At 44.3% G+C, this 12,350-nt stretch overlaps 1 protein-coding gene across 1 annotated transcript in view; it reads left to right on the forward strand.

The window, feature by feature from the left end:
* Positions 1-8,085: 8,085 nt before the first annotated feature.
* The window catches only part of ATL3 (atlastin GTPase 3), a gene marked incomplete at its 5' end in the record, with an annotated part of 43,310 nt that continues 39,045 nt past the window's right edge, over positions 8,086-12,350 (forward strand). The window contains one exon of the mRNA XM_079707304.1: positions 8,086-8,131. Within this exon, the coding sequence (XP_079563430.1) occupies positions 8,086-8,131 (46 nt within the window). The remainder of the gene's footprint in view (positions 8,132-12,350) is intronic.

The following is a 12,350-nucleotide window of genomic DNA, read 5'->3' on the forward strand; positions in this document are numbered from 1 at the left end:
GGCTGCGCGAGCAAAGGCGGGAGAGGGGTGAATAGCGATGTGGGACGGGAGAGAGGAAGGGAAAAGAAAATAATCGGGCGGCTGGCTCTCCAAAGTCGCCTCGCCTCTCCTTGCTCGGAGGACAGAGTCCGACAGACAGACTGCCTTAGCCGAGCGCCGCGAGAGGGCGGAAGCGCGAGCGCGCAGGCGCACAAAGGGCCCTCGGGCTGGTGGCGCGGGCGGGAGGCGGTCGAGTTGAGGCGGCCAGCGACGCAGGGCGCAGGCGCAAGAACTGTCCCTCCGCGCTCTAGCAGGGAAGGAGGGGCAAAACCAGCTTCGCCCAGCGCCCGGGCCAGTGGCTGGGGTGGGCCGTGCCCCTCGGGGACTAGGCGCAAGGGGCGTGACCAAGCATCAAGCCCCGCCCACCACTGCGGCCGACGTGGGAGGGGGGCCTGCGGCTTAGCGTTGCTTCATGGCTCTTTTTGTGAATGTTTTAGCGTAGGCTGATTATGTGTTTTAACGATAGAAGTTTCTTTTTGCTTCCATTAGTGAAGCATATCTTTCCCACAGATTCCAGAGCCGATGTCTTTTGTCTGATGCGTTCCCGCTCTTAACTCCAATGGTGAAAAACACAGTGTAGGCCCACTCTGCAAGGTGCTTTATGAATTTTTCTGGATGTGTTGTAACATCTCATCACCATGAGGCAGAGATGGCACGATCTCCCATTTGGTAGGTGGAGAAAGATGCTGTACAGAGTGAAAAACGATTACTTATTCCAATCACATTGCAATGCAGCCGCAGAACCTGCTTCATGTTCTTATCTCGTTACTGTTCCGAAAGAGGTATCCACCTTGGGTCTCAAGGTTGTCCTTTCCTCTAAATAGACTAACAGATAGAGAAGACACATTCTGAATGAAAAAAAAGCTGAGCTAATGAAAAAGAAAGAGCCAGGAGATAACATCCTGGCTGTGGTTATGGGGGATGGTAAAATGAGGTACTAAAAATTGAGAAAGACACATAATTGAATTTTATTCGTAGACTAAAAGACGTCCTTAGTGAAAACTGTATTTGAAACCAGATATCTAGCTTATACTGGATTTTGTTCAATTTTTGGCTTCTCTTTGGTCGGCTTGCGAAATTCAAAGCCTTCTCCCTACGTCTGGTCAAGTGATTTGAAACGTGCCTGATTCTTTTAAAAACAGAAATGTAGACTGGAAGTAATAAAGATGAAGACTGTAGGCTTTGCTATTGCTAAAGCAGCAATTGATGACCAGAAGGGCAATTGCAGGATCAGCAGATCCTGTAAAGATGCAACCTCATGAGGGGAGAGGTAGCCAGCCAAGCAGCCACAGAGAGGAAAAGTGATCTGACCAGAGGAAATCTTCTAGAACAGTCAGTGGACTACATCTGTCCTTGACAGTTTTTAAGGTCAGGTAAAGCCCAGACAGGAAAAAAACTCCTGGCCATTGAAACACTCTGAAAAAAGGCACAGAGAATATTTCCCAGAATAACTTTGTGGCAAATATCTAACTCTGGCACTTAACAGCATCAGATGACACTGCAGCAACCTGTCCCTTAGATGACAAAGAGAAATGCAATCCAATCTGATAACCAAGCCAGTTATCTACCCATTCTGATAAATGCATAAATTTTAAAAATTTACATTATTAGGTGCTGGATAAGGAAATGAATGAGGCTGGTCCCTAACTCTGACAGCAATTGCTAGGATCTGCAGACCCTGGCTGGAAAGGAATCCTGTTTCCATATCTAGAAAGAGAGAAAAGAAGATAAAAATCAAGACATTGATGTGGTCTTGGTGGTCTCTTCAAACCCTTCAGATTTTTTACATAAGACGCCTTTGTGCTAGATCCAATTCTTGAAGCTGCCTTTCCTTCCTGCTCTCATTTGCTGTACCAGTAAATTTCCCTGAGACTGACTCTTGCTTGGGCTGTTATTTGTATACATGGTTTGTTCCACAGATGTTTACTGGTCACTTGCTGTGTGTATGACGGTATCCTGGGAACTTTGGAAGGATCCAAAAAATATGTTTGTCCTGAGCTTACAAGCTAGTTGGGGCTTAGAACATACATAAAGTTAAAAAAATACAAATTAAATAGCAACCAAAAACAACCCCCAAACAACACAAAATTATAATGCTATGACACATATATATGGAATTTAAGAAAAAAAAAGGTCATGAAGAACATAGGGGTAAGACAGGAATAAAGACACAGACCTACTAGAGAATGGACTTGAGGATATGGGGAGGGGGAAGGGTAAGCTGTGACAAAGTGAAAGAGCGGCATGGACATATATACACTACCAAACGTAAGGTAGATAGCTAGTGGGAAGCAGCCGCATAGCACAGGGAGATCAGCTCGGTGCTTTGTGACCGCCTGGAGGGGTGGGATAGGGAGGGTGGGAGGGAGACGCAAAAGGGAGGGGATATGGGAACATATGTATACATATAACTGATTAAATTTGTGATAAAGCAAAAAATAAAAATAAAAAAAATAAAAAAATAAAAAAAAAAAAAAAAAAAAAAAAAATTATAATGCTATGATTAGATGACAAGTGAATTGTATGAATTTGAGAGTATAGGGAATCACTATGGAGTTATAGTGACTTGGGGAGGTTTTATGAAGAAGCTAACTCAGGAGTTTGGAGTGGTAAGGAGGTCATTAAAGGCAAGGGAGAATGGTGTGAAGCAAAGGCATGGGCTGTTTTTGTGCAAGTATACAATAACACTTCCTTCTGGGCAGACCAATCACACAGAAGCACCCCTTCCTCCCAGCCCAGCCCATGATGCATGTCAATGCTGGCTTGACTAGCAGAACTTGGCTTAGATTTGATCCCATCTTGCCCCTCCCCTCCACAGGCTGCATTAGTGCAACATAACACAACACAGCCTTCTGTGGTGGCTGGAGGCCTAGAAGTGTGAGATGTTTTGGGTACGGTTAGCCCAGGTTGGCTAGAGCCAAGGGCTTGAATTAGGACAAGAGGGAGATAAAATGGGGAAGATGGGTTGGGGCCAGAGTGTGGAGAAGCAGTAACAGAGCCTTAAAGAATTGAGGCTTCATCTTAATGGGGATTCAGCATAAGTTTTCAGGCAGGGAAGGGCTCAGGTGGGATTGTTAAAGTGCTCACTGGAGTACAGCCATTTCTCAGGAGTTCTGAGCAATTTTTACTGCTGAGGAACTGAGCTGGGAAATCTTCCTTCTTGGTCCTATCCTTATGGGACAGGTATTTACAAAGCTAATTTCCCACATCATTTTCTAGGCCATCTTATTACCTAGTTTATTTTTTTTCTCGACTTTTAGAAAAAAAATTATTTAATTAAAAAATTTAATATAGTCACATGCCATATATGTGTTTATATTCAAAAGTATATATACTATAAAGTTTTATTCTATCACCAACCCCTCTCCACCCACTGGTCTCCCCCTCTACACTCACATAGGTAATTACTGTTAGGAGCTTTTTGTGACAAGTGCACAGGTGAATATAGCAAATCTATATTCTTCTTTGTTATTTTTTTTTTTAATTTTTATTTTTGGCTGCGTTGGGTCTTTGTTGCTGCGCGCGGGCTTTCTCTAGTTGTGGAGAGCGGGGGCTACTCTTGGTTGCGGTGCGCAGGCTTCTCACCGCGGTGGCTTCTCTTGTTGCAGAGCACAGGCTCTAGGCGCGTGGGTTCAGTAGTTGTGGCTCATGGGCTCTAGAGTGCAGGCTCAGTAGTTGTGGTGCACGGGCTTAGTTGCTCCGCGGCATGTGGGATCTTCCCAGACCAGGGCTCGAACCTGTGTCCCCTGCATTGGCAGGCGGATTCTTAACCACTGTGCCACCAGGGAAGTCCTATACACCATTTTATAGGCGAGCAAAGTAAGGTATTTAAATGACACCTAGGGACGCCAGTAGTCCAGTCTGTCTTTTCTGAGTGCCCAGACTGTTGCTTAAATGTGGATCCTGCGAGTAGGTGGTAGGAGAGGAGGCTGAGCTGTCAGCACAGTCAGTGAGTGATAATTACTTACTTGGCTGTTTACCCCAGGAGGCTGTGAGTCTCTGGAGGACAAGAATGTGTCTTATGCATTGTTGCAGCATTACTACCTAGAACTGTGCCTGGCACGCAATAAACACCCTATTTTTGGAAAACTGTGGATCCTGAGTCACAGTGGATGTTATTGCAGAAAACAATTTTTCTATTTTTGTGCTTTGTAACATAATTTAGCATCTCGAATATTTATGACATTGTTTTGCTTTTCCAGAATGAATATAATGATTACCAATTTTTTAGCACTAATTATGCATCATTCATAATTGCCAAACACTTACATCTCATTTAACCTACAACTCTGTGACTTGAGTATTCAAATCATTTGGCAGATGATGATAAAATGAGTTCAAAGAGGTTAACTAACTCACCCAAGTTTGCCCAGCTAGTGGGCATCAGAGCTAGAATTCAGAGCCAGCTCAGTCTGACCACAAAGCCAGTGGCCTTGACCATTCAAACATGTCTACATGTCACCTACTCTGGAAAACCACAAGGAAAGCTCAGCCTCTGGTCATACCTGACTCAATTCAGAGTGAGATGGTTGAAGGCAGGCTCAAATCAGTCTCATCAATTTTTAGCATTTTGAACCTCCACTGTTTTGATGACCCTGGATACTTGAGAAGGAAACAACAATAACAAAACAGTTTTCTTGTTTACAGGGGTTGTTTTGTAAGCAGTGACTAATCCTGAAGTGTACCTATAATTTGTAGTGTTGTTCTAAGTGCCCAAAACTTCTACAGTGTATGGGGAAGCTGATGTGCTGACACTGACCTTGATGTTATATTGAGAAAGATGTAATGTATTTTTAAAAACATTTATTTTATTTATTTATTTTTGGCTGCATTGGGTCTTCGTTGCTGTGCGCGGGCTTTCTCTAGTCGCGGCGAGCAGGGGCTGCTTTTCGTTGCGGTGCACAGACTTCTCATTGTGGTTGCTTCTCTTGTTGCGGAGCACGGGCTCTAGGTGCGCGGGCTTCAATAGTTGTGACGCCTGGGTTTAATTGCTCTGTGGCATGTGGGATCTTCCCAGACCAGGGATTGAACCCGTGTCCCCTGCACTGGCAGGTGGATTCTTAACCACTGCGTCACCAGGGAAGTCCCTAACGTATACCTTCTTTATTCTTCCATTCAATAAATATTTGAGTTTCTACCATCTGCCTGGCACTGTTTGGGGGCACTAGAGATATAGCAGTGAACCAAAACAAAAATTCCTGTCCATTTGGAACTTATATTCTCGTGGGAAGAGACAAACAAAAATAAAAGTAAAACTTAAAGTCAGGGCTTCCCTGGTGGCGCAGTGGTTGAGAGTCCGCCTGCCGATGCAGGGGACATGGGTTCGTGCCCCGGTCCGGGAAGATCCCGCATGCCGCGGAGCGGCTGGGCCCGTGAGCCATGGCCGCTGAGCCTGCGCATCTGGAGGCTGTGCCGCCACAACAGTGAGAGGCCCGCGTACCGCAAAACAAAACAAAGTTAGATGGTGAGAAGCCTTATGGAGAAGGATGGGGAAGGGGAATATAGAATGCTGGGAGGTATGCTCAACTTTAAATTCTTTTTTTTTTTTTTTACATCTTTATTGGAGTATAATTGCTTTACAATGGTGTGTTAGTTTCTGCTTTATAACAAAGTGAATCAGTTATACATATACATGTTCCCATATCTCTTCCCTCTTGTGTCTCCCTCCCTCCCACCCTCCCTATCCCACCCCTCTAGGTGGTTACAAAGCACGGAGCTGATCTCCCTGTACTATGCGGCTGCTTCCCACTAGCTATCTATTTTACGTTTGGTAGTGTATATATGTCCATGCCTCTCTCTCGCTTTGTCACAGCTTACCCATCCCCCTCCCCATATCATCAAGTCCATTCTCTAGTAGGTTTGTGTCTTTATTCCTGTCTTACCCCTAGGTTCTTCATGACATTTTTTTTTCTTAAATTCCATATATATGTGTTAGCATATGGTATTTGTCTTTCTCTTTCTGACTTACTTCACTCTGTATGACAGACTCTAGGTCCATCCACCTCATTACAAATAGCTCAATTTCATTTCTTTTTATGGCTGAGTAATATTCCATTGTATATATGTGCCACATCTTCTTTATCCATTCATCCGATGACGGACACTTACGTTGTTTCCATGTCCTGCCTATTGTAAATAGAGCTGCAATGAACATTTTGGTACATGACTCTTTTTGAATTATGTTTTTCTCAGGGTATATGCCCAGTAGTGCGATTGCTGGGTCATATGGTAGTTCTATTTGTAGTTTTTTAAGGAACCTCCATACTGTTCTCCATAGTGGCTGTACCAATTCACATTCCCACCAGCAGTGCAAGAGTGTTCCCTTTTCTCCACACCCTCTCCAGCATTTATTGTTTCTAGATTTTTTGATGATGGCCCTCAATTTTAAATTCTTACACCGCATGTTGCAACTGTGACAAGTCATTAGCCTCTGGCTCCTTTCTCTTCTGAGCATGTCTCATAATGCCCTGGATTTGTGTCACATCCTGTAGGTCCTGCTTTCTGCACACCCAATGAGAAACCCCAGGAACCACTTGTCTTGAGGTTCTCATCTAGTTTCTTGCTGGCCAGAGTTAATTTAGATCTAACCTAGACTCAAATATAAAGTCTGGACGAGGGTATTCAGATAATCTTGAGAGTTTGCAGAGAATCAGAAGGTGCAGGGGAAAAGAAATCAAAACAGGACCTCTTCAGGTAAGATTAGGTAGAATTATCTTTACCTTTTCACTTCCGGCCTAATCACTTGGGGAGTGAAAAACAGCTGAAGGGCGTGGCAGGGTCTAGAGATATAGCTGGAAGGAGGTTCTGGGTAGGTTATAATAGTTAATGTAGAGGCAGAAGAAAGCAAGTGGAATAATTTGTCGAGTGAATGAGGCAATGGTGATGCCAAGAGGTGGTAGCAGTCGTGGGGAGGGAGATAGAGGCTTTAGCCTCTCATAAGCTCCACTAGCTATTTAGCCCCAGGACAACTGCCCCTACCCCAACGAATCCAAAATAACAATATCCTTCAACTGTGACAACTGACATTTTCTCAATCACACGTGAAGCGTGAATAAAAGCATTTTTGGAGAACCCTGTTTTGTATTGATCTACCATACAGTTTAAGTAAGAGTGTGATTGCCAAAGCAGCTCCAAAACAAGCTTCTCTAAGCCGTTGATTTACAAAATATGGCCATGGCTTAGACTGGACAAAGCCAGTGGAAGGACTTTGCCTAGAAGTTCTTACGTTAGCTATTAGAGTGGCTATGGTGCGCCATCAGGCTTGGACAGGGACGGGAATATGGGGCGAAGTTGCTGATGGTGATAATGAAGTCACGACCTCCTCTCCCTGTGAAGTCAAAATCATTTAAAAAAACAGCGATGCTCACGTCACCCAGGGTTGAGGCCTCCCTTCGGTCCTTAGGGCAGAGTGCCGTCGACCTATGGCCCCGGCCAGCGTTAAACACCAAAACCGTCTCAAACACCGCCGGTAAGGATCTGAGAGTCCAGTTCCACCAACGCCTCCGCTGGGGGCCTGGCCTCAAGGTTAAGTGAGGGCAGGGCGGGGATGACTGATCGGCCCACCGCTCCCTGCACAGCCTGCTGGGAGTTGTAGTTCAGTCGTCGAAGAGCCGCGGCAATTCACATCCCTCTCTTCCGCTTCCTCCCCGCCCGGATGAATGCGCAGAATGGGAACCGTTGGAGGGTACCCAGAGAGCGTGGGACTACAATTCCCAACGGACGGTTGCCCCCAGGGCGCAGCCCCAGGTAGTCGGCTGCGGGTGTCGGACTCCGGCGCACGCGCACACGCCTCGGGCGGTGGCAGAATTCGGCCGCGTGCGCTTTCCCGCTCCAGGCGGCTTGGCGCTCGCTGCACCTCGGGCTGTCGGTTGATCCTCGCCAGCCCGCTGTCTACGCGCCGTCTCGTGGTTTCGCGCGCCTCTCCTTCTCCCTAGTTTTTTGTAGAGCCCAGGCCACGCCCGTTTCCCGCCGCCAGGGCCTGGTTCGTTCCCGCCCCAGCCCGCCCCTCTCTGAGCTCCTGCTCCTTTTGCTGGAGGCGGAGGCTCCATGTTGTCCCCTCAGCGAGTGGTAGCGGCTGCATCGGGAGGAGCAGGTGAGGCGCGCTATTTCCCCCGAGCCCGCTCCGTGGCCAACCCCGCCGCCCTCCCTGCTATAGTTTCGAGGAGACCGGACGCCCGCGCCGCCGCCCTTCCTCGTCCCGGGGTTGGGACCGCGCGCCTCTCGCTGGGGTCCCTTGGCCGACGAATTCGGGTCCGGGGGCTGCTCGCGGGGCCGGGCCAGTCGGACGCGGGCGGCGCCTTCCTCCGCTACCGGCTGGGAGCGGCCGACTTCGGGGGTCGGGCCGTGGGCCCGGAGGAGGCCGTTAGTGCCCCTCGGGGCTGCCGCCGCCCATCTGGCCCTTTCCCTCCCCACCTGGAGCGGCCCCCGAGGGTCGGTGGTCCTGGGGCGGCGTTTAGAGGCTGAGCTGGGCGCTCCGGGCTGCTGCCCTCTCCCTGCCTAGGCGCTTCGCTCGCTCGCGGGCCGGGAAACCTCGGGCCGAGTGGCTCTGGCCGTATTAACGGGCCCAGGGACTGGGGAAGGTAGATGCTTTATTTTTCAGCCTTTTAAAAAGCTCTGGAGGGCTGCGAAGCGTCTTTGAGTTGGAAGCTTTATTTTTATCCTAAAGACCTTGAGTTACAGGAGGTATTAGGGAAGTCGATTTTCAACCCGCACTTATCTCCCTAAAGGAGATAAAAGAATGTGGCCTAAAGATAAAAGAATGTGGCCTAAATTGATTTTTAGGAAGTTCTTTTAGTACGTTTGGTACAGTACATTGTTCTTTTGCTTTCTTGAATACACAAAGCATAGGGAAAGTATTAAAGAAAAAACAAATAGTCACCATAAATTCATGGATTTTAATTTCATCTGTCATTCTACCTGGCTTTATTCTTGTTTGCTGTGTGTGCTGTTGAAATGGCCAGAAGTTTTCACTTGCGAAATCTAAAGGCAAAAAAAAAAAGAAGAAAAGAACATTGTTTGAAGACTCTTTTAATAAATCCTAGTCCTCAGATTTGAATACGAAGTTGGATGGAATGTTTTGGGAAGGAGAGAAAAGAACTAACGGACCAAAAACGTGGTTTCACATTTTGGCTGGCTTTTGGAGAAGCAAAACCTACGTAGTTTTAAACCGCGACAAGTTTTCAGCATTGCAGTGTACTGAATTTCAAATTACTGTGTTTTTTCAATCCCCACAGAAACCAGCTCATAGTATAGAAATCTCTGTTGCTGCTTTAGCACCTGTAAAGAAAACGCTTGATTGAAAAAGACCTCTACCTAATGAAGCATTACATTAGTAGAGCAGGTTGTTTTATTAGGTGTTGTTAACTGTCTTATTGGAGTAATCATAAAATTAAGAAAAGTAGTAAAAAGTAAGGATAAATGTGATGATGTGTGCTAGCATAATTGTCTTAGTTTTCACTAAATAGGACTTGTTTAGATTAGGTTTTTTATAATTGGCTTTCTATGGCATAGCACATGCATTTTTCATTTTTATGATTCCTAAGTCATAAAATAAAAGGTATACTCACACACTAATTATTTAAAATGAAATAATAGAGAATTGTAAGAAGCAAGAAATATAAAGTCATCTCTACTTTCCCAATTCCCCAGTGGTAGTCATTACTCACAGTTTGGTCACGTATTCTAAGATTTCTTTCAAGTACCTTAGGGAATCCTAGGTTGTGTGAACTTGTTTGAGGTTTAAAATTTACCTGCAGTGACTCGGCATGCCTGTTAAACTTTCTATGGCTTTGTGTCTTTTTTTTTTTTTTTTTTTTTTTTTTGCGTTACACGGGCTTCTCACTGTTGTGGCCTCTCCCGTTGCGGAGCACAGGCTCCTGACACACAGGCTCAGCGGCCATGGTGCACGGACCCAGCTGCTCCGCGGCATGTGGGATCTTCCCAGACCGGGGCACGAACCCGCGTCCCCTGCATCGGCAGGTGGACTCTCAACCACTGCGCCACCAGGGAAGCCCGGCTTTGTGTCTTATACTGAGAAATTGTTTAACACAACTACAGTTTAAAGTTAGTACGAATTTTAAAACATTTTCCTGACTTATCTTTGAGATTCTAGGAGCATATTCTCTAAAAAATATCAAGGGGGGAAAAGTGAATAGAAAGCTTTTAGTTAAACGAAAAAAGTCTTTTAATTGCTGTAGAGCTGTGGTTTTCAGCCCTGCTGCTGCGCATTAGAATAACTTGGGGTTTTAAAAACCTGCCAATGCTTGGGGCCCACTCACAGATTCTGATTTAATATATTGAGGGGCTAGGCAACAGTTTAAAAAAAAAACAACCCCCAAACCCAAGTAATTTAATTTCTGTACTAATATATACAAATTTCTCTGTAGGTGGTTGATTAATTTGAATTGATTTATTACTTTATAGGAAGTATAATTTGTAATATCGGTATTTTTGTATTGAGTTGATACTCTTCCATGCACATATCTAAAGAATGCCTTTTATTGGTATGTGTTTTGATTGTTAGAATATGTTTTGATTGTTAGAATGTGTTACATATATTTCACAGATAAAGTATCAATATATTACAAATCAGAAAATAGGTTTTAGTGGTATAGTAGGTGAATAAGCAAAGAAGTAGATTAACTCTTTTTGTCTTGAAATGATAAGGACTCCACATCAAATATTGCCAGTTAAAGTCTTATTCAACTGGAATACAGGTAATTAAAACCTTCAGGTAACCAGATTGATTTTGGTGGTGGTCTTATTTTTAGGGTAAAGTCAAATAAGATGAATATTGAATTCATTCTATTAAAAAGATATTTATCTTTTTAATAGAATAGCCTGGCATCTATTCTATTAAATGCCTGTATTAAATTAGATGCCTGTAGTATAGCCTGGCATCATTTTTAGATTCAGCCCAGTCTCTGCATTTCTGAATCTTTAATACTGTTTAGTCATAGTTGATCTTCATAAATCCATTAAGCACTACAGAATTCTTAATTGACAAAGAAAATGTGGTTTTGTTCAGCATTCTGTGCTAAGGTACAAATTTCCCCTATTCCGTTAAGTTGCATTTAAATAGAATTTTCACTGAAACAACATACGTGTATCTACCGGCATGCTTACTGCCTTGAGACCTAACAGTGTATAAAAGCACTCCCTCACCATCACCAAAAAAGAGCCACACCCAGCAGTTGTAGAGTTGGCTGAGGGCTTTAGTGTACTTAGCCTTACATATGATGATGTGTTTTCTTTGGCCTTTTCTGTGATTTAGGAACTTGAAAGACTGCCAGTAAGAACAAGGCATGAAAATGGTATGCTTCTGTTTTTGGGTGTGTTGCTTTTGCCCTTTAGAAAATGTGGTATTTCAAAAGGAGAGTGGAAAACTCAGGTCATAACTTTACCCTGAGTCATGCACACTACTCAGTGAAATGTTTCTATAACTGTAGTTAAGATTTGCTTTTCAAAACTCTCTGGACAGTAAGGATGAGTACTGAGGCTGGCTCTACCCCAGTGGTTCTTAACCCAGGGCGATTTTGCCTGGTTGGGACACTTAGCAATGTCTGGAGACATTGCTGGGTCTCACAATCAGGAGGAAGCACTACTGGTATCCAGTGGGTAGAGGCCAGAGATGCTGCTAAATATCTTGCAGTGAATGGGGTGACTCCCCACAAGAAAGAGTTATCCAGCCCAAAATACCAGTGGTGCTGAGGTTGAGACACCCTGGTCTAAACTGTTGCCTTGATCTACTAAATTCTGTCTGAATTATCTGAAATAGCAATTGTAATTGCTTCCAAATAACTAGTTTCATTGAATTTATCACTGTTCCGATGGTCTTCTCAAGTATTTGAGGGACATTTAAACTTTTTTCCCCATAATGCTTTTTCTGATAGAACTTATTTCTTAAAATTTACGTTTTCCATAGGAGCAGAAAGGCCAATTATAATTCAGTAGTCTCATCTACTTTTATTTAGCCTGTGCAGCTACTTTTTTTTTTTTCCTTCAGTCCTTTGAAAATTCAGAAATAATTCTAGGAAGAATCAGCGCTGTAATTTGCTCAGATCTCTACAAATTTGTCCCTATAATAATTAATTTCACTTGTTAGTCTTTCAGCCATTCTATTTGGGTTGTCTGTTTTTGTTTTAGTGCATAGCTTCTCCATTGAATCCAATCATACAGCGATTGTTTGAATAGGCATACTTAAACCTATTGGTTAGTCTGGATTAAGGTGTGTTGTGTCCAAAGTAAAGGATACCTCAGTACTTTAAAAGTAATTAGAAAAAATGTTATAGCTTCCACATCAACTATTGGAG

The sequence above is a fragment of the Hyperoodon ampullatus genome, assembly GCF_949752795.1.
Source record: "Hyperoodon ampullatus genome assembly, chromosome: 7".
Lineage (NCBI taxonomy): Eukaryota > Metazoa > Chordata > Mammalia > Artiodactyla > Ziphiidae > Hyperoodon > Hyperoodon ampullatus.